The 23,058-nt window shown below is 47.1% G+C and overlaps 1 protein-coding gene and 2 long non-coding RNA genes across 3 annotated transcripts in view; 1 reads left to right on the forward strand and 2 right to left on the reverse strand.

Moving 5' to 3' along the window:
- Positions 1–1,813: 1,813 nt before the first annotated feature.
- LOC112556417 lies at positions 1,814–3,548 on the reverse strand. The gene is made up of 2 exons (XR_003097728.1): positions 2,806–3,548; positions 1,814–2,709 (listed from the first exon to the last, which is right to left on the reverse strand). It is a non-coding gene; the product is annotated as an uncharacterized LOC112556417 (long non-coding RNA).
- A 4,902-nt stretch (positions 3,549–8,450) lies between these two features.
- The window catches only part of LOC112556127 (bone morphogenetic protein receptor type-2-like), a 40,440-nt gene continuing 25,832 nt past the window's right edge, over positions 8,451–23,058 (forward strand). Inside the window, 1 exon segment of the mRNA XM_025224824.1 lies at positions 8,451–9,406. Within this exon segment, the coding sequence (XP_025080609.1) occupies positions 9,349–9,406 (58 nt within the window). The 5' untranslated portion in view covers positions 8,451–9,348.
- Positions 9,416–22,409, reverse strand: LOC112556128. Its single transcript, XR_003097627.1, has 3 exons — positions 18,016–22,409; positions 11,396–11,513; positions 9,416–11,124 (listed from the first exon to the last, which is right to left on the reverse strand). It is a non-coding gene; the product is annotated as an uncharacterized LOC112556128 (long non-coding RNA).

Consider the following 23,058-nt stretch of genomic DNA (forward strand, 5'->3'; position numbering starts at 1 on the left):
TCCATGAAAAATGTGAATTCATGATGGAAACAAATTTATTTTGGGTGGGCCATACCTTGCATATGCACTGATGACTGTATGTTGTGAACACTTGGTGTAGGCATTATATCAAGCACAAGCTTGTGTTTCACGGTGATCTATCAGAGCAACGAATTCACTGGCTTCAAAAGTACTTCCATATGTAGATGGGAAGACATTCTAGAAGGATGGCTGATTTGCTAAGTAGTGTGCCAGCCGGCCTGGGGAAGACTTGCTAGTATTATGCTATATGTATGCCTGCATGTTATCTTGATGTATGTAGCCCACCTTACACCCTGTACATGTACCTTGAATATTTCACAAGGTGGAAGCTAGCGAAGAGTACCCTGATAAATGGTCGTTATTATCTCATTTCACATAAAACTTTCACTTATGGGTGAAATAGAATTAAATCCAAAGATCCTCATACTTGATAATATTTTTGGCTAAGCAGGTACAGCACATGCAGACATTTACTGTACTTGGGTCAGTGCTGCTGCAGTGTTTTCTTCAGTAAAGACCTGCTCTGTATGGAAGATGTAATTCTTGATCTGTTTAGTGATATTCTGATTGCCATGGTCATCCTGTGTGAGCTACTTGTAACTGAATACACCCCTAAATGATGACTACTTGACAGTGGCATAGGAAGATACTCGGCTGTGCGGGGTGGGGGCGTGCTGACAGTGAACGATGTTCACATTCTTGCCTGTGTATGCCCCCTTGTGCCTTTGGTTCCTGTGCCACTGCTTGAGCAGTTAAGTTTGCTTTACAAGGATAAACAAAAGAGGTTTGTTGGCTTTTATGATCGGAGCAATGTATGCTCGCAACCTAAGTTTGCCTACACGGATGCACATGAATAAGCAAATGAAAGGAAACACAACATTGTTCAACTTGTACCATTGAATTGCTCAGAATATATGCCTGCATTACCAACAGATGAGTACAACTCAATGCGTGAATAGTCCTTTATTCCTCTTCCTTCCGCATTGGACTGGTTGCGCCTTATATCTTCTGTCCCTTGCGGCCATGAAATTCATTTCATGTTCATTTTGACAACAAGAATAAGTGCATTTATGTCTGTGTTTATGTTGGTATCAAATGTAAATTGATTGAAGCTGTCTATTCACTCCCACTTCCGTGTGTAATATTAACTATAAATCATCTACATGTATTATTTGAAGTAGCTCTCTGGACAATTTTATTCAGCTTGTTGTTTAACCAGGAATACTCTTGATAGGAAAAAAACCTTCCTAAAGATTAACTTTAGAAGAGTTAGTATCCTATTTTGATTTTGTTTCTTAAAATGAGAGATGTCAATAAGAATTCGGTTGGAAAGTCCACTTATAATAAATGGACTGAATTCTGTCAGTTTTAGGAATAAGTATTTTGTAGCAGTTCACAAAATGCATATTGCAAAAAGATCATCATCACATACAGGAAGCAGCAGACATCAACAAGAAATTTCATGTGGCCGTGCATGCTAACACCCCAGACTGAATGTTCTTTTGTTTGTTTGTTTTTTGACTGTGTGATGCATGTGTTTGATGTGGATTGAAAACATTCCTTTATATGTTTATACAGCTGCTAAGGGTTGGTAGTATGGTCAGTATCTGTTGGTCATGCCTTGCTCAATTTGCTTTGCCGGCCTCGCTTTTCCTTATTTGGCTGAAGACTCACTTTGTCCATTGATCGACAGTGGGGCTCAGTGGACTTGACAAATCACCAGGCTTTATGTTACGGTTGTCTGACCACTGTGTACGAGTATTCCTTGAATGATATCAGGTATCCATACCTCATTCAGTTTTTGTTTCTGAGAATGCTGTTAATCCAGAATCTTTGCATCATGGTTAAAGTTGATAGAAACTGCTTTTTGAAAGCAAGCAGTGCCTGTGATCAACATCATGTCTTAAACATTGAGTGCAGTATTTTATCTCGCACTTGCATGTCAGGTTCATCAGTGACATAAATTATTTTGTTTGCTAGTCTGTAATGAAGCCATGAAGGTGAGAAGAATCATGTGAGACCCTGTTTGCTTTCTCTTGTCTCTGCGGTAACCATTACTGATTTATTTCCTTTCCATCTCTGTTGCAGGGTTAGTGACAATGCTGCCACTTTGTTAGTGGCCCTGGTTTGTTTGTTTTTGTAGTCCAGCAAACATGGCTTTAGCTTCTAGTAATGATTACGCCTTGGTAGGCAGCAGATTGTACAACATAATTATTCCTGCACTTTAGAGGGACTGCACGATGTGTTTGCACCTGTAACTGAGACAACAGGTGTAAAGAAGGCTTAGCTAGGTGCTTGAGATTCAGTGTTTGTCCCTGTAACTGAGCGGTACACTGACGACTCCAGGCAAAGGTTCACCGTGGATAACATTTATATTTGCTTGTTTTTTGGATTGAGTTTCTGGAAACAAAAACTTATTTGATTACCAACGAGTCAGACTTTGTGCATTTGTGTGTGAGCAAAAGTTAAGTGTTATTTCCGTGCAATGAAACGACATTGTAATGCATTAAACGACAATTTCAAGTGACTGGAATCTCTTCACTCTGTGTGAGTGTGTGTGTGTCCGCGCGCGTGTACTCGGGTGAAACCACAAACTCATTGAAACTAATAACCACCTTTCTGTCTGCTGCTGTGATGGCGGAGCTCCAGCTGATACAGCTGCTACCTTTCTGTGAACGTGGAAGTCACCTGACACTTAAATTGGCGAGTCAAGGCCCCGCTCGGGGGTAAGAACGGGTGAACGGAGAATATCATGCTCATACCAATCTGTGAACGGGAAGTCACCTGCTCATACGTCATCTGTGAACGGAGAATATCATGCTCATACCAATCTGTGAACGGCAAGTCACCTGCTCATACCACAGTTCGTACAAAGTATTATCATCAAAGGGAGGACTGCAGGGAGCAGGACAGCACGCTCATCTCGGTGGCTTGTCATCACTAACCCTGAAAAGCTCCATGAAAGCGGGACATTGGTCATGTGACTTTCACGTAGGTGCAGGTGTTGTTGGTTCATCCAGAGTAGGTGTCTCGTGTGTAGGCGGTGTCAGTTCGTCTGGCACTCTAAAGGGTCGTCGTGACCTGTGGTGGTGTCGGTTCATCTAACAGTCTACAGGTGTTACTAGGGTGTAAGTGGTGTCTGAATATGTTGCAGCACACAGATGTCACAAAGGTGTGGTGGTGTTAGTTCCTCCAGCAGTTGACAGTGGTCACGTGGTGTCAGTCCATTCAGCAGAGACTACTGTCACTTGTCTGGTGCACGTGACGTATCCAGCAGTAGACAGACGGTGTCATCTCTGACAGACAGGTGGCATCAGTTTATCCAGCAATAGACAGACGGTGTCATCTCTGACAGACAGGAGGCATCAGTTTATCCAGTTATCCAGCAGTAGACAGACCGCCTCAGTTGTGACAGACTGGTGTCGTTTGAGTCAGCACTAAGCAGGCGTCGTGTGGATGTTGGTGGTGGTCGTGTTCTGTCATCCAGCACCAGACAGGCTGGTGGTCATTTCTCTGTCAGTGATCTCATCATCGTCACCCGCAGTGTGCAGCAGACGAATATCTCCTCCGACACCAGCACCGGACTGGTGTCTGGGACTTATACAAGCTGTTGTCACACTCTGACCTCTACTGCCTTAGCAGGGTAGATGCTGTTGGTGCTGTCGTTGGTGTGTAAGCGTGGTATGTGTGTGTAAGTGCGTGTGTGTGTGTGTATCATGACATCGACTCATTTTCAGAGTTGAGCGATGTTGTCAACCTCAGAACTTTTCAAACAAAACAAGAGCGACAATGTGTTTGCTTTTCATGTGGAAGTGGAAGTAGACAAAGTATAAAGGTTGGGTTTGTACATTCAGCTCCACTCCGCTGGGAACATCTTCAGGGCCGACTGCAAACTTGCATGAGGCTGAGTGAGGGGTCAGGCAGGGTCATAGGGTTCAGAGTGCACTTGAGGGGAGTGTGCGCTTACCACTTAAGCTGTGCGTGTAACTTCCTCCGCCTAGTGCCCCCATCCGGACCCTGGTCGCCATTAGGCCTCCCCCCACCCCCTGCAGCCAATTAGCCCCCCCCCCCACTCGCGCGTTTTCAGCAAACCTGTCTGTGAACAATGGCATTTCAAGTGGACGCCGGCTTCGAGTTGCATCTCAACCCAGACACACGCTTCCGTACTGTGATTGGCCAACTCAAAGTCCTCTGTCCCTGCCCCACCCCCAATACCTTCCCCCATCTCCTTGATATCTCATTCCTGTTGGTTTCTCCATTTGTCGTCGGTTGTTCAGCGTTCTCTATGGTTACAGCTAATGACCTCTACCACTCGTCCCCTTTCCTCCCCTCTCCTCCCTCTCCACATCATCCACGTCTGGTAGTTGCGGCCACAACCGCTGTTCTCCTCTTGTGGACCGTTGAGCCTCTCGGCAGGAGGGGTTGGGGGGAGCACAACGAGCCACTTGAGCACGCGCACGTGAACAGAAAGTGACCCCAAGCTCAGCCCACACTGTGAGCTTACAAATGTCGCCATCACCATTAGAAACATCGCCATCATTATTACAAATATCGCCATCATTATTACAAACTAGCACCATCATAAAAATACAGCCCTCGCCACCAGACTGTCGCCTGTTGTTGGAAGCATGGTCACAGAAATGTTGCCATCATTCAACTGTCGCGACTAGAAATGCAGCCAAGGCTAACAGTTCGCCCGGGAAACACATCTTAGTTCTAAATATCCCGATGCTTCGACACATCATCAGAAATATCAGTTTTATTATCGCTACCTGTATCGCCCTCGCTCTTAGAAATATTGCACGAGGACGGACTGTCTCTGTGAGAACAGAAGAATCTTGTAGATAAAGTTTATCGAGGTTATAAAACATTTCAGTACTTTCAGTTTCGACACGGACCTGTACACAAGTTTGGTTGTTTGAATGAACAGGAAGACGGACACCAGTCGTGACGTGTCCTCGTGAAGTACAATTGACAGTGTGTGTGTTTGTGTGGTGCGAACGTGCGTGCGTGCGTGTGTATGAGAGAATATGCTACAGTGTACTTGTGCTGATATCTGTTAACTGACTTGCAAGCTGTGAAAGTTGTGACTGCTCCTGTCTATGTGTAGACACAGGTCGCTGATTATTGCCGTGTGTGACATCACTGATGCTTGTCTGTGTTAGGTGTGATTCACGTTTGAGATCACTGAGTTTTGTACGTGATGCGTGTGATTCACGAGTGTGATGAGATCACTGATGCTTGTCCGTGATACGTGCGATTCACCTTTGAGATCACTGAGGTATGGTTTCGATGGCTGATGCCAAGACTTGCAGCCCGGCACTGACTGTGCTCACCGCCACCACAGAGATTAGTGAAATGACAGGCTGCAATAGACGTATCAGCTTACATGTAGTCCCGCGAAAACACACAAAAAACTTCAAATATTACCAGCGATACCAGTGGGTTGTCATTTGAGGTTTTAGTTCTCTGGTAAATGTCAGAGAGAGAGAGAAACATAATGGCTGGATGTTTTCTCTACACGTGTGTGTGCGCGCGCGTGATCTTGAGGTGTACAAAGTGAATACACGTGCTTCACATCACGGTCACACACTGGTTTTCACAAGGTTTTCCATTGGCCAGTGGACTCTGTGGGAAGCGGGTCACAATTCACAATACAAAGAATCACCTTTCACTCCAGGTCTGTCTGCTGGAGGCCGGTTACATGGTTTTCTTATAAAAAAAAGTTGTTTTTCATTTCAGAAATGCCATCCATGGTAATTACTTGATAATAAAGGTCCAGTTTACTTTGTTTACACGTGTCACGTGTCAACGAGCTGCTGCTACAAGGGGTGGAGACCAGGGAGGGGAGAGCAAAAGGGTGAGGGGGGACTTGTTTTGGATGAACGTCACGTGGCAAGGTGGGTGGGGGGATATATTCCACTTCTCCCTATGTGGTCACATTCTTGGGTGGACTAACTTAAGACCAATGGGCTCCGGGTGTATGCACTACAACACACAATGTCGACTATTCAGAACACTTCGGGAAGTCGACTATTCAGACCACACATATCCAAGTCGACTTGCACTTGAGACCGGCGACTAGAGTTTACAGATTATTTTGATAGGCTTTGTAGATGTTTTATCAGAGTTTGTAAGGGATGCTAGCACGATGTGTCACTCTCCGACTGTGGTCAGCTTGTTTAGACAGCGCCCACCCAATCGTCACTGTGCCCTCGGAATTGTTGTCCGTTCGATCAGCTTGATTGACAGATCGCTTGACTGAAGCCAGCAACTGTGGAGAGCAGTGAAGTCCATCCCAGTAAAGGTAGTGTGCATGTTGGGGAATGGGAGGAGGAGGAGCACACACACACACAAACACACAAACACTATTGGCATTACCCGGCTTACTGACATTGCCCATGCCAGCCTCACCCATTTCTTCCCTCCTTCGTCAGCGACACAGAAGAACGACAAAGATCAAGGACACAGATCGAGGGCCGATCAAAGATGAAAGGCTGGAAAGGAAGAAACTCTGGGAATTAGTCACCGTGAGGTGAGGTCTGCAGGCCTCTACAGCCATCAGAATGAAAGACCTGCTTGTTCACCGCACCCCACAACTCTCACACCCACCCCTGGCTGACTGCCACACATGCTAGTGTCAGACCTCGGAGATAAAACAACCGATGAACATATGAACCTTTTACAGTGTGAACACAAGGAGACAAGAGATTCACAGTCAAACCTCACAGAATATGTAGTCGAGATAAACAGCAAGTCGAACACTTCTGATCGTGATGCACTCGACTGACATTGTCTAGCAGCTCGACTTGAAGAACCTTGGCACTTCTACGGCCATCTTGTCTGACTCCTTTGTCAATTTGTTCCTTGATTAGTGGGGAATATCTCATACACTTGTCATGTACTAGTGGGAATATCTCATACACTTGTCATGTACTAGTGGGGATATGTCATACACTTGTCCTGTACTAGTGGGGATATCTCATACACTTGTCATGATACATGTAGTGGGGATTTCTCGTGTACATCTCATGTACTAGTGGTGATTTATCATGTACTTTTCATTTACCAATGGGGATTTCTCCAGTACTTCCTATGTTCCAGTGGTGATTTCTCGTGTACTAGGAGAGATTTCTCGCGCATGTTTCATGTACCAACGGGGGTTGCTCGTGCACTTTTCGTGTAGCAGGGGGGATGTTTCATGTCCCAGTGGGGATTTCCTATGACCCAGTGGGGATTTCGCATGCACTTTTCGTGTATTGACGGGGATATCTCTTGTACTAGTTGGGATTTTCATACACTTCTTATGTACTAGTGAAGATGTTTTATGTAGCAGTGGAGATTTCCCATACCCTTCTCATCTACCCTTGCATTGGTGGGTGTTATACAGGTGGCATTGAAGTGGGAGGGGTGGGGACAATTCCACTTGTAATCAGGTGTCAAACCAGATTAAGGATTAGCTTTACTAATAGTAAACTGTCCTTCTCGAATGGTAAAAGCAAAACGAAAGTTTCCCCCTCTCACAAAAAAAAAAAAAGAAGCCGTGACTGGTCAAAGGAAAACCAAATCTCATGTCTGCGAATTAATTAAACTTTTGTGGTCCGTTTAACCCTATATGACACACACATATCTATATATAAACAGGTAAAAAAAAAACTTACTAGTGATCGAGTTGTTTTGTGTGATGAACTTTTAGTATTAGACAGAAGAAAAGTATATTATAAACCTTTGTCGACATTGAAGACATAAAGAAGACTCGCTCCCACTGCTTTGTTTTGTGCTTTCTCGTGTGTTATGATATGTCCCAGTCAATACATGCAGTGTTCACATTCCTCACAAATATGTTGTCGCTAATTTCTGACACATTAATCAGGCAGACAATTAACAGCACTGAGTGTTACTCCACGTCAGCTCAGTTTATGCTTTTACCCTTTCTAAGGCTTGAGAAAATCACACTTCCGTGAAAAATTTGTCCAAAGATTATGTTTTAAATTTGAAGTTTGAATATTTTAAATGTAATGGTGGAAAATAAAGTTCCTAAGTGCCAGCGCTAGAAAAGACTCGATCATTATTGGGAGGTTAGAGCGAGGAGCCAGACCCATGGTGTCTACCCTGTGGTGACTATGGCAGGGTGGGTAGTGAGGGCGAGAGGAGGGAGATAGGAGTAAGGCTGGGGAGGAGAGAGGAGGAATCCTAGCTAAGGACGGAGCGGTGTGAGTGGTGACTACAGGAGGGTGAGTAGTGAGAGGGAGTAAGGTTGGGGAGTAAAGTAGAGAGAGAGGAGAGATGAGAGCTGAGGACGGAGCGGTGTGAGTGGTGCAGTAGGAAGGCCTGACAGACAGAGGAGGAATATCATAGCTAAGGACGGAACAGTATGAGTGGTGACTATAGGAGGGTGAGTAGTGAGAGGGAGTAAGGTTGGGGAGTAAAGTAGAGAGAGGAGGAATGACAGTGTGACTAGCGGTGTGAGTGGTGCAGTAGGCAGGCCAGACACGGGGAGAGGAGGAATCACAGCTAAAGACGGAGCAGTGTGAGTGGTGCAGTAGGCAGGCCAGACAGGCAGAGGAGGGTGGAGGGCTGTAGTCTGGGTCACACTAGGCTGTCGGCGGCTGGAGGGCCGAGTGCAATGGCGGCTCACACTTAGTCGTCTGCTGCGCCGTGTACTCTCCTCACTCACTCACAGTCTACTCGCCAGGCCTGCATGGAGGGCGACACAACAGCAGCAGACCCCAGCTCGTGAAGCAGTTAGTCGTGCGGCGTTGGACCGTCTGCTCGCGGCCATGGAGTGAGAAGTGAAAGCACGACAACCGAGGGCTCGACACTCAAGCCTGACGGTCAACGTGCAGACGACCACCTCATGGAATGGATAAACCATGGTCACTACACCGCTTGACCTCGCTCTCCCTCTGCTAATCTGTCGGGGGGAAAGGACCCCTCCCCTGTACTGCCCCCGTCAAGCCATGTTGCGGTGAATTACGATGGCTGTGCAAGTGCAGAGAAAATATGTGCAAGTGGCGAAAGCTGGAGGCCAGCCATATTGCCTTGATAAACACAACAATCTGAATTAAGCCGTCTGTCTCGCTTCTCGGGTCCCTGTGCCACACACACGGCCAATGGTAGGACTGCAGGGTCGACAAGAGAAGCTCTGCATGCATGAGAAATGTGTGGACGGCGAGAAATGGTGGTGTAGGTCCCCCCAGTGACACTCACTTGACATTCTGCGCGCTGGGTGTGTGGAGGGCGAGCGTGAGTCTCAGTGTTTGTGGCCTTTGTGGTCGCCAGGTGCTGCAAGGTTGTTGTTGTGTTGGATAACAGTATGACACCACCATGAACTGGAGCAAACTCTCCATTCCTCTCCTGCTGTTGTGGACAGTACTTCCACAAGGTCAGTAATATTACACTGTATGTGTGTGAGAGATTGAGTAAGAAATGAAATCTTGACATGGAATACAAGACTCACTGAGACACTAAACTTCTGTTCAGTTTAAGATGTCTATATGACTTAAATGCGGCATACTTAATCAATATATATTTAGGTGCATGTAAACATTAAAATGGATGCATAAATGTGTATTGAACACTTTGAGATTTGGTGGTGTATGGACACATCTTGAAATGCATAGTTCTGAGCACATAGTTACATAGCAGACTGAATATTCATGGAGTAGTGTGCGTGTGTACATGCACTAGTAGTTGCTTATTCTAGTAATTGTATAATACTAGAATCAAACACATAGTATAATAGTCCCCCACCCCAAAAATCCTGCATAACAGCATATTTCAGATCTTGAGCAAACTGTGGTGTACAATATATGATGGGCAAGAAAGCATGTTGATTACCTTTTCATAGTAAAGTCATTGTAATCATTGGATATGAGTACTAGCTTTTAGCCCTGTATACTGATCCCAGGATTAATCGCCTTTTCCAAGTCGCAGCAGCATGGTTACATGTTTCATGCATTTGTTCTGAGGTCATACTGTTGAATATTCTTTTTTTGCTTTCTCTGTCTCTCATATTCAGATGCTTGCGTTATATGTATGTATGCTAGTTTGAAAAATTAGGGCCAAGAGGGAACTCAGCAAGAACCTGAGCAAATGCTAGAGAACAACTTCTCAAGGCTTTGTTGCACTAAATAACATCCAGAGGAATTTGTATTTGTGTTTGAAAGTGATTTCACATTTTTCATTTGGTTGTAAAAACCAGCATCAGGCTTACACATCCGTACTAACAAATATGAACACCAGTCTAGTAAATATAGTAATAACAACACTTGCAGTAACCACACCATATTTCAACATCATAGTAATAAAAATTTCAGGTCAGTGTAGATATGATCACTGCAGACAAAAAAAACACAAAAAATTGATCATTCTGTGACAGTAGTAGACTACGCCTTAACTTTTTGTACCCATGCTTGACATGAGAGACTGAGATTAACATGTTTTTCCTGCTTCACGGCATATAGCTATAGATATGTTTGACTTTGATTAAATCACTATTTTTACTAATTAACATAAAACTTGTGACATGAAAATAACATTCTAATTATTTTCTTCCACTATTTCATCAAGGACAAATTAGAGGAACAGAATACTTTTGTACATATATGCAGTAAGAAAAAAAAGGGATTAATTAGGAGCAGACTGTAAATTGTGATACTCTGTGACAATGAAGAAAATTTAAAACACCATTGTAAAAGTTTAAAGAATAAAAATTAAGTTGGAGCCTTAATGCTATTTTTAGGCGATGAATACTAAATGTTAATCCAGTGGGATAATGTCATAAATAAATAGGTTTTTACATAAAATAGTACATTGTACAACATTCTATGATGAGGCTAACATCAGCCCTGGGCAATACCAAATACTGGGAAAGCAGGATTTTTTTTTAAAGCAAGTGTCTTGTGGTAACCTGACAGAGCCAGACAGTCAACACAGCCAAATCATCAGCACTACCTCATGTGGTCTCCTTGAGGGTCCTTGTGTAAACCATCTTGTAAATGCTCCAAGGCACTTCTTTCAGAACTACATCACTATACTCGTATTGTTTGAAAGTGTGTGTAGTTTAGAAGTGGTAGTTATGGAGCTCACATCCTACATACACTGTAACATGCAATATAAAATGATTTAGCAGCTATATATATATAAAGAAGTCACACACAGAAACAGAAGTCATTATTTGCCAAGGGACTTTGTCTTAGTGATCGCTGCCACTCAGCACATACTAGGCTAACACACACTGGCAGACAGCACTACACACAACCATATTTATGCTAAAAAATGAAATGCATAGGAAAATGAAAATAAAAATTGCTGTAACCATGGAATTCCCATCCTTAATACTCTGTAACTTGTGTAACAGGAAATGACTTACCAGCCTAAGTAGAAAGAAGTCACGATGGTCATTAGTGGTGGCTGACACACTATATGTCATGTTGTAGTCTGCAGTAGTAAACATCGTAGTCAGTGATAGTTAATACTCTTGCATTTCCCTAGTCAAAACAAGAAAAAGCAGCTGTGTCAGCTTTAGAGCTAAAATATACACTTAACGAGTGGTGGGTGTTGTGGGTGTTGGATGTGAGCAGACATATTGGGCACATATCCGAAGAAACAGATATTTTTACTGGGTTTTTTTTTTTTTAGGTTTATAAGGCAGTGCACATTGGAGCCTCGTTGATAGAAATTTGATGTAGTTAGTGAACCACACCTGTTAAACAATATCTGGGTTGTGGTTTAGTTGCATGCATGGCGGATCAATCTAGTGGCTATGTACTAGTGGCTATTTACTGCAATGGTGTTTATTATCCTCCCACAGCAGCAAGGTCAACGTTCATGTACTAAATGCCTTTCACATCAGGCTTGTAGATCAGTATGGTCAGACAGGATGCTACAGATGTCAGTGTGCAGTTGACACTGTTGAGTTTTTAGAGATGCAGCTGCAGATGAGCAAAGTCAAGTGCAGGTTGCCATAGTGACTGTACACTTATTGAGATCAGGTTGGTGATAAATTGATGATGAAGAATAGCAGGATATATGACAGCAGCAGGTTTATGTCAGTGACATTCTGCAACATCTACAGATGTGCCAGCAGCAGGTTTATGTCGACGCTATCATCGCTATGCTAGCTGACAAGTCAAGTCATCTGAAATAAAAGTAGGAATAGGGAGCAAGACATTTTGAAGTGTATCAGACTGTGAGGGCTACAGCTGTCAGACATTTGGCCGGCAGAAAGCATGGTAGTAAGTCTGGCCCGGCCTGCCAGGGAGCTTGAGAAATGTCCGCTCGGTGACGAGTGACTAACGGTCCGTGACGTGGTGGGCGGGGTGGCGTGGGTGTCATGGGGGCTCATCAAATGTGTCGCGCGCGCTGGACCAGCGGTTTCCAGCATCGCATGTCGCTTTACCTGATGCGTCACGGGCGATTGAAAACTCCCTGGCACGTCACACAGAGCTGGCGGGGAACATTGTGATGTCACACACACCGAGTGTCGTGTGTTAGCCGTTGCACCCTTAAGGTTCACTGGGGTTCCTAACCGGAGACTAAAATAAGTCACTAGCACGTTGGCCAGTTACGGTCACCAGAGCGACTGGGCAGTCGTGGTCACTAAAAGACAGGCGTCGTAGTACATGTATACGCCACGAAATGTTGACCATGCTGTTCTGCAAGGTGGACTAAAGCAGGTGTCTGCTCGTAGTAATGTTTACACACGACAAAGATCGAGTGAGTGAGCCGTTGATGAGCGAAGATGTCTGCTCCTTGCCGTGTATGCACATGAAGATTGAAGGTGGGGTCGAGGACGGGGAGATGTGAGGATATAAAATCAGATTTGTTCCATGCGTTTGGACCTATTCTTGGCCACCTGTCTTATTTGTCGATGAGTATGCGAGCTTGGCTGTGGACATGCACTGCTGGGCTTGTGGATGGACAGAGCGCACTAAGCTGACCACCTGCTTCCTAAGCTTGGCCTGATCTTGGCTCAGTCTTGTGTCTTTGCTGTGGGGTTCTTCTGTGTCAACAGACCACTATACGTATTTTTTGTCGTACATGAACAAGGTCACAGAAAGTACAGTGAACTTGTCTTTGCCAGTAAAATAGTCAACGAAAGCAAAAGGTTTTTAATTTAAATAAGGCCGCTGAAATGGCCAGTACAGTTATGGACAAGTACATGTCCTTGTACACGACATGTAAACACTAGTTCATGTAATTATACATGATAGCATGTCAACATGTTCACATGTACTGTAACAGTCTACCACATGTAAACACTAGTTCCTGTAATTACAGACAGCATGTAAACATGTTCACACATACTGTAACAGTCTACCACATGTAAACACTACTTCCTGTAATTACAGACAGCATGTCAACATGTTCACATATACTGTAACAGTCTACCACATGTAAACACTACTTCCTGTAATTACAGACAGCATGTCAACATGTTCACATATACTGTAACAGTCCACAACATGTAAATACTACTTCCTGTAGCTCTGTAACATCACAAGACAGCATGTAAACATGTTCACATGTACTGTAACAGTCTACCACATGTAAACACTACTTCCTGTAGCTCTGTAACATCACAAGACAGCGTAGGAACACAAGGTCATTGGGCTTCTACAACACAGAGAGGATCATTCAGTAGGAGGCAACAGAAGAGTCCTGTGTGCAGGGAGGAGATTGGAGACTGAGAGGGAGGGGCTCATAGAGGAAGCATTTGGAAGAGGTCTAAGGGAGCAGTTGGAACCAGTGGAGTTGGTGGGGGGATTGACAGACCTTTTGGAGAAGGGGGCATGGGGAGGGAGGGGAGGTCTGCTAGACATGGAGCTGTTGGAAGACTTGGTGATGGTGGGACATGGAGCTGTTGAGTACTTGAAACTGGCTGTGACGTGCTTGCAGTGAGATTATGGTTATTAATGTTATTACTGTGTGCTTATTGAAGGCTGCTCAGGTCTGATTGTGGTTATTAATGTTATTACTGTTATCACTAAGTGCTCGTTGAGGGCTGCTCACATCTTGCAGTGAGATTATAGTTGTTAATGTTATTACTCTGTGCTCATTGAGGGCTGATCATGTCTTGCAGTGAGATTATGGTTGTTATTACTGTTATCACTGAGTGCTCGCTGAGGGCTACTCATGTCAACTGGTGTTGCTGCTACGTCACTTTCGTCTTTGGGGCACCTCGACGACTTCGACAACGACACGAGAGAAAAAAGGAAGTGTCGGGTTAGCGTCCCGTACTCACTGACACGTCTCCATTTATATATATTGATATATATGTATATCATATAACTGTGTTATGAGTGTGCATGCACCTCGTTGTCTTTGGGACTGGGCTTGGGTGGGGGCGGGAGGAATGAAGGAGGTTTTGTCGACATTTTTATCAACTTTACAAAGAATCAGGCGTGCAGGCTCGAGCAGCAGCAAGTTCGGGCGGTTTTAGAAAAGAAACTTGATGTTGGGTCTGACCCTTGACCCCATCACACACCCCTTCCTTCCGTCCTTCTCTCACTGAGGCCTCTTCAGGTCTAATGGGCGGCCGGCTGGGCTGCCAGTCCTCGGGTTTTTTTTTTTTTTGGTGGCGAGCTGCTTGTGCGTCATATGCTTTGTGTGCTAATTATTCCACTGCGCAGAAACCAGCAGCCGCCAAGACTGACCCTCACACTAACCACCCTTTGTCGAGTGTCGAGTTTTTTAAAATCAGGTTTTGCTACTCATCCTACCGATCCCATGTCATCAAATTTTAATGTGGCGTCAACAAGAAGTGCTAACAGTGATTTCAGTGTATTAACATAATTAACCCCAGTCGCTAATTTGAAATATATTAAGGTATTGAGTTCTCTAGTGTAGACCACTGGCGGCGCGGTGGCTCTCTGACCGTCAAGCGGCCAAGTAGGTGTAGTCAGCTCTGATGTTTTCATGGCTAAAGGCTATAAACACCCTGCACTAGATAAACGGGTGGATTATCCGCCACAACTTTATAAAAACATAAGATTTGCTATTGGCTTCGGTCAGTCTGGCCACGAGCGTCAAATGTGTTCTGGGGTCAGCGTGGTAGGTCATGGGTCAGCGTGGTAGGTCTGGGGTCAGCGTGGTAGGTCTGGGAGTTTCCAGGAAGCGTGAGGCAGTGTCGCTTCTCCAGTAAGTGGTAGCCCAGTTAAAAATATGTACTGACACATTTATTTCAGTTTTAAATCTTATCATGACCTTGCATCTACCACACAAATATTAAAATAAGGGTAAAAGGCTAATGTTTCAGTTTTTTTGTGGGTTGGAAGCCGATGGCGTCCTGTCTCATGAATGCGGCGCTCTGCTGGTGCACGCATGCGCAGTATATCGGTTCCAGCAATACAGGAACTGGATATCCTCCCAGAGACGATGCGCGAGACAGTGTTGGTGTTTTGTCAACGAGGTGTCAGGTTATGGGGTCAGAAACAAATCACTGCCATCATTGTTTGTGGCTCGGTGGGTACAGTTGGTGGAGACCTGATGAGGTCATCGCTTGCTCACGCAACCAAGCTACTGGTGCCGACAGCGTGAGTACAGTTCAGGGTAATGTTCCACCCTGATGCCTACACAGGACTCGGTTGCTGTGGGTCTGGTGGGCTGCTAGCTGGCTGCATACAGATAGTCTTCGATCCCTGGTGGCATCAAATGAAATTCATGGACATGAAAGCCATGAAATATGTGCAGCGTTGACACGCGAGCTTGGCGCTAGGCACCGAGGCTGATGGGAGACGAGAGACCCTCGCACTCCTTCCTGTCTCCCAGCACGGAGGACAGCACGCTGGCGGGTTCCATTTGCCGTGTGGCGCAAAGTACTCCCCCCCTTGTTGACCTTAGTGTTGAGTAGAGGCCGACCCCATAGTTTGTTGGGGAAGGTATGGCTGGTACTTAGTACCCACCGTTTATCTTGTGCTGTGCCTGTAACTTCTGTAAGTGTTTAGTACTATACACTTGATGTTACGTAGAACACACACACACAGGCGCGCGCACACTACATCTATATCAGTTGTACCCGCTTGCACGTGACCTTTAAATAAAACGGAGCAGGTTCTCATTATCTCGCAAACGGTTCGCTTTCGAATCTGCGTGTCAGTCGTCGCCACGTGCAGTCTGTCGTCACAGTCACCACGTGCAGTCTGTCATCACAGTCACCACGTGCAGTCTGTCATCACAGTCACCACGTGCAGTCTGTCATCTCAGTGACGACGTGCAGTCTGTCATCATAGTCACCACGTGCAGTCTGTCGTCACCACGTGCAGTCTGTCATCACAGTCACCACGTGCAGTCTGTCATCACAGTCACACGTGCAGTCTGTCATCACAGTCACCACGTGCAGTCTGTCGTCACAGTCACCACGTGCAGTCTGTCATCACAGTCACCACGTGCAGTCTGTCATCACAGTCACCACGTGCAGTCTGTCGTCACAGTCACCACGTGCAGTCTGTCGTCACAATCACCACGTGCAGTCTGTCGTCACAGTCACCACGTGCAGTCTGTCGTCACAGTCACCACGTGCAGTCTGTCATCACAGTCACCACGTGCAGTCTGTCATCTCAGTGACGACGTGCAGTCTGTCATCATAGTCCACGTGCAGTCTGTCGTCACCACGTGCAGTCTGTCATCACAGTCACCACGTGCAGTCTGTCATCACAGTCACCACGTGCAGTCTGTCATCACAGTCACCACGTGCAGTCTGTCGTCACAGTCACCACGTGCAGTCTGTCATCACAGTCACCACGTGCAGTCTGTCATCACAGTCACCACGTGCAGTCTGTCGTCACAGTCACCACGAGCAGTCTGTCATCACAGTCACCACGTGCAGTCTGTCGTCACAGTCACCACGTGCAGTCTGTCGTCACAATCACCACGTGCAGTCTGTCGTCACAGTCACCACGTGCAGTCTGTCGTCACAGTCACCACGAGCAGTCTGTCGTCACAGTCACCACGTGCAGTCTGTCGTCACAATCACCACGTGCAGTCTGTCGTCACAGTCACCACGTGCAGTCTGTCATCACAGTCACCACGTGCAGTCTGTCATCACAGTCACCATTGTTCTGAAGTAGAAATTGTGATGAGGTTAGGAGGAACCTGGCAGTAAAATACAGGTCACGAAGGACACGATAGGTAACCCCATAAACCGAGTTATTTTCTTTGAAGCATCTGATTCTTGCTGGACGCACCCTGCAGACCTACCCGTCCTACAGGAGGTCGAGATGGCTGTACGCAGCCTACAGGAGGGAAGTCATGTGACTTCAAGCTGACCTGCTCGAGCAGGGTGAGACAGAAGGGACAACGGCGCGTACTTCTCTGTACCGAGGAATCCGGAAACGCCAAGAATGGATGTAATCAGCAGTTTTATTCTGTTTAAAGGAAGTAAACAACAACAAAACGTGTGAACAATAAGTCTGTACCCGCCCAACCAAAGTCATGCTGACCGTCGGGTCAGAACGTAGTGTGCACATGCGTGTGTGTGTGTGGACGGACGGCGTGTTGCAGGTGTTGTCGCCTGTCACCGGCGGTTGTAGGAGGCCGCCCATAAAGTGTAGCCACGAGGTCGTTAAGATGTCGGCTTTGTGTCGACGTGAGCCGCTGCAGAGGTGAAGGTTGCTGCTGTCGTGGGCTACTACAGTCGTACCACGTGGTCGTACCGCCGCCACAAAATCAATGGGTGGTGTGGCGGAGTGCATGAGGGCGCTAAACCTTGCCTCTGTCTCCACCCTGTCTCCACCCTGTCTTGGGGTCAGCCTGGCGGGCGGGAGGGAGGGAGAGAGCGATGGGTGGGGCGGAGAACAATTCCACTTTGTGGTATTGATCACCACCTCGCGTACTTCCCCAAGATTCAGGTAAAAATACATTATTTCAGATAGCAATCAGTGTAAGTACGAGGAGCATGCACGCACGCGCACATAGACCAACATGCACGCATAGACAAAGATATGCGAACTCACACACACACACACAGAGATCAGTATAGTGCACAGGAACCTACAGACACACGTGGCGGTGGTGGTTGTGTTATCGGCGTCAATAACAGACGACATCAGCGACCACATCGACTATGTCGTGCGTTGCCGAGCTGCCAACACCAAGATTCCCTCCATCTTATGGATTACATGACATTTGGAGAGTGTCAACGTCTCAGAAACAGTGGAGCGCGAGGTGTGGTGGTGGTGGTGGTGGTGGGAGTGGTGGGTGGGGTAGGGCGGGTATAAAAAGGTGGCGACAGCGCGGCGTCGGGGGGCAGACGCAACACGTTGTGGCGCCGCGCGGCTAAAAACGCTCCAGCGTCTGACTTTCTCAAATTGAAAAACGCAGCAAAGCCATGCACATCGTACCCCAACAATACAAGCTGAAGCGAAAACTATTTCTTGCAGACATGGTTGTCATTCTCTGGCACCCGTCAGGGCATGCGAAGAGGCGCCAGGCGCAGTTCCCAGGCTTACAGCGCACCCGGCTAGTGGCTTGCAAACCCGCCTTCCTCCACCACCTCATTTATTTATTTATTTTTTTTGCTTTATTTTCAAGATGTTTGTTAGTGTGCTCGCCGTAAGGGGGATAGACTCGGGATTTAGCAGTCGTTGACTGACATGGGACTACTTTAATACAGGCTGGGCTTGGACCTGCTTGGACATGGGTGCACTTAGCACAACTGTTCACAGCCTTCATCAGCTCACTGGATTTTTAAGGCTGTAAAATTCAGTTGCTCGTGTGCTTTTTCCAAGATGTACACACATTTACACATTTTCGTTTTCTTCTTTTTTTTTTCGTCTTACGGAAATGGTAAAATATAGTTGATCACGTTTCCTGTAACTGCAGTTCTGCCATGTTGCACCTTAGCCGACAAGAACGAAGACAGACTGGCGCAGGTCGTCACTTCCGCCAAATTACAGAAGCTAGCAGTCGTGTCATTAACATGTCAGCAAAGCCAGCCACACCGGCAATGTAATCTTCATTATCAGGTAAGAAAATAAGCCAGCATTTAGCCGTCTTCACAGTCTGGCACAACCAACTAGCCAACATGGCTGTGTGCAGGGATGAGACCCTCGATGTTTCCTGTTGGCTTGTCTGATGGACCACTCACTCTGCGTGCTTTGCACTGCGCTCTCGACAGTCGTCTTGAAAAACTAATGACTTTTCTGGTGGTCAGCAGAAGAAAACATCTGTTGGTTTCTTGTTAACTTGGCATAGTGGTCAGCTGCTGACCATTGTCAACTTGTTGGCGTGTTAAGTGTGGTTGGTCGTTAGTACACGCCGAGTGTTGTGGTCGGACCCTCGCCAAGCATTATTTGCGTCGTTTAGTCACGTGGGGCGATAGTCTCCACTTGTGTTTGTGCTTAACAGACTCGCCCGCCTCGCCATTAATCCTGTATATTTTGGTTAAAAGAAAGGATGGGTGTGGGACACAGTCACCCAAACCCTGGGGTCGGCTTGACCGAAGTCTAGCAAGAAAACAGAGCGACAGATCCCTGAGTGACCTGTGGAACAGGTCCGTCACCAAATGACCCCTGTGTGTGGTTCGTCAATGGATGGCCCTTGTGTCAGTTATGTGAATGATCCGTTTAACAGCTCCGTCACTGGATGGCTTCAGCGTGGGTGACCTGACAGATGACCCCGTGTGGGTGACCATCACTGGACGACAGGCGGAAATGTTTGTGTTGCCGACTTGGCGATGGTTGCAGACTCTGCTCGCTGCTCGTGAGGAATCCGCCTGGCACCAGGCCTCGTGGTGCTCCCAAGGCCACATCACTCATCCTGTGGGTAGCGTGACGTCACTGTCAGGGTCGTCTGTAGACAACATTTTAATAGCTTATAGGATCTGAATTCACAGGAGGCAGACGCAGCTCGCCAAGCACTTGTCCCAAGCACACACGCGCGCGTGCCGCGAGCTGATAACCGAGGGAAGAAGAGTTTTACGACATCCTCTGCACCTTCCTTGACTTCTATCCCCTTCCTTCCATCCAGCCGCTGGCTGCTTTAGCTCCCTTGCCCGTTTCCGGCAGTTGGTGGATAGCGTGGGGAAGTCACGGCAAGGAGTTGTCTGCTGTTGGAACAAGGGGTGCCTTGTGTCGCGCGGTGCCTGCTGGGTATGCGGCCGTCGCCAGCGTGTCGACACCCCAAGCCGTCTGTACCCTCTGTACCTTTGCTACCAGCGTCGGGGTGGCTGCTGTGAGGGTCCCCCAGCGCTGCTCTTCTCTGAAATCGCTGAATCTGCACAATCTGGTACCCACAGGCGAATGTGGAGACAACCGTCATGGTGAGCCCCGCCCTCTTACCCGCTACATGGAAGTCGGGTGGCGAGAAGCGAGACATATGGTGCAATGTGAGTAGGTCTTCGGGTGGCTACAGCACGTCATGGGTAGCAACGGCGCTTTACCCGGGTACTGAGATATCACTCTTCAGGGTGGGACGAGGACTTTGTAGCCTCAAATCCAAACCTCCACCCGCAACACCCATCCACGGTAGATAGAATTCGCGAGTCTATAAATGAGTATGTGTGACTGTGCGAGAGAATGTGGACTTGACCAACAATAAACTTTTCCAGTCCGACTTTCTGTAGTCAGATGTAAGCAGACCAGGGTCATTGTAAGGTGCTCAGTACACCTGTTATATGGGTTAGGACCGTTAGGTCATCTGGATTGTCATCATCTATCTTTTCTTTTTGTCTCTGCCTCTCCCCCCCGCCACACGCACATGCGTAGAAAAGGGGTGAGACCTCAGATTTCACGGTTGGGTGAGCCTGTCTACGCGCTGCTTGAATGATATCGTGACCTTTGACACCTCGCCAACGCTGGAGACAACACATGGTCGGCACTTAGCTCCGCGAACAGACGGTTAGCGTGTCTCGGCTGCGGCAGTGGCGCCAGATACCCCGATATCTGTGAACACGTGACCTTCCGAGCGGCAGCGGCAACCTGATGCGACCTGCGTAGCTGCCGGGGCTCAGCATTAAGACCTCGGGGGCAACGAGCGGCAGCTTAAGTCGACTTAAGTGCTGCGCCCTGAGTGGCAACAGACCCGAGATACAGCTGACGATGACGATAGGTGAGGACGCACAGTGCAGCATTACAAGCAACACAAGACAGTGGCGTGTGTGTTTGTGTGTGTGTTTGTGTGTGTGTGTGAGTGTGAGAGAACGATTGACATTGTTGTCTCATCTGCGAGATTTCACTGAGGTATGTTTGTAAGATGTGTCACGTGCTGGACGTAGATGTCTGACACTGTCTTACCACTACCACCACCACCACCACCACCACCACCACATCAGTGGCCGTGCAGCCTTTCATCCCTCCGTCAGTCGTCGCGAGTCACCGACCTGTCCTTTGTTCTTTGTCTTTTGTCCGCAGTCAGCAGGTCGTCCTCATGCGGTCAGGTGGACATTTTTGTTGAGTCGAGTGGTGTGGGCGATAAACATTTAGCTGGACATGCTTTGATTTCAAGACTGAGAACTGTGCGGGGGATGTGCAGGTGTTGTGTTTTGTTTAAAGTTGATACAGTGTTTGTATACTATCCATGTGTGTGCATCATATTTGTTTGATTGCTTTAGAAACAATGGGCGCCTACAGACAGCACAATGTCAGCCGGCGCCATGTCGTCAGTTGTGACCTGACCTGTAGCTTGAACTTTACAAGAGCATTACAAACATCTTTCTGAAATGTGGCAGTCAACACTTTCCTCCCTGTGTCCCTATTATGATGCAAATAGCGATATAAAAATGGTGTGGGAGGTGGTGGTGGAGAAATTCGAGCGAAACCTGTAACAAGTGCTTTGATGAAAGGTGATGTGAGTCATGTGACCTACAGCAAGTGCTTTGATGAAAGGTGATATAAGTTTAGAGAGGCGGCTTTAAGGACCTCGTTGTGTGGACAGTGGTCATTGTGGGCTGATCTCCATCTTGGCGCTTTGTTTTTCTAAGTTATGATGTCAGTTGGGGGGAGGGGTGGGCAGGTCAAGGAAGTCGCTACTTTCGATGTCTAGCATTTCCTGTGGCGCCCTCGACGATATCAGCGACGGTGGGGAACATGCGTCTTACTTGTGCCGACCTGCAGCCGCATTGTTGGCCCTCGGTGATCCGCAGGCTGCTGCTGCTGCTGATATTTGTTAACGGCTTTTTCCCTCGTTGCCGTTACTGGAGTAGGAGTAATTTGTTCCCCTCCCTACTCTTGCTTGTGTACGAATAATATTCCCTCATTGCTGCTGTGCGAGTAGTATTCCCCTTGGTGCTGTTGCTGGTGTACAACTAACATTTTCAACCCAACGTCACACGGTTGACGGTTTGAGTCATGCTCTTTGATCTCTAAACAGTTGGAACCTACAGCCACCCAACACTCACACCACCGCAGTCACCATTCCCACACCACCAGCCACCATTTTCCACACCACTGCAGTTACCATTCCCACACCACCAGTCACCATTCCCCACACCACCAGTCACCATTCCCACACCACCAGTCACCATTCCCCACACCACCGCGGTCACCATTCCCCACACCACCAGTCACCATTCCTACATCACCAGTCACCATTCCCCACACCACCAGTCACCATTCCCACACCATCAGTCACCATTCCCACACCACCAGTCACCATTCCCCACACCACCGCGGTCACCATTCCCCACACCATCAGTCACCATTCCCACACCATCAGTCACCATTCCCACACCACCGCGGTCACCATTCCCCACACCATCAGTCACCATTCCCCACACCATCAGTCACCATTCCCCATACAACCGCTTCCAAACCCAGCTACGATGTTTTAGCGGTGTGTCGATGGCTTGTTGCTGCTTCCGGTGTTTCTCTGCTCTTTGCTCTTATGCCGTCTGTGCCATTTGACATCATTATCATTATCGTCATCATTGTCGTCGTCGACAACGACCTTTTGGTAATGTCCGTGATGTTTGATGCTGTTGGTGAGTAGTCACACATCCATGGCTGTGATAGAGACAAGCTGCGAGAGTAGCGGATCGTCAGAAAGATAAAGCACGTGCATGGCGCAGACGACACTCGCTTACTCACGTGCCAATCT

Source organism: Pomacea canaliculata, linkage group LG2 (genome assembly GCF_003073045.1).
Source record: "Pomacea canaliculata isolate SZHN2017 linkage group LG2, ASM307304v1, whole genome shotgun sequence".
Taxonomy (NCBI): domain Eukaryota; kingdom Metazoa; phylum Mollusca; class Gastropoda; order Architaenioglossa; family Ampullariidae; genus Pomacea; species Pomacea canaliculata.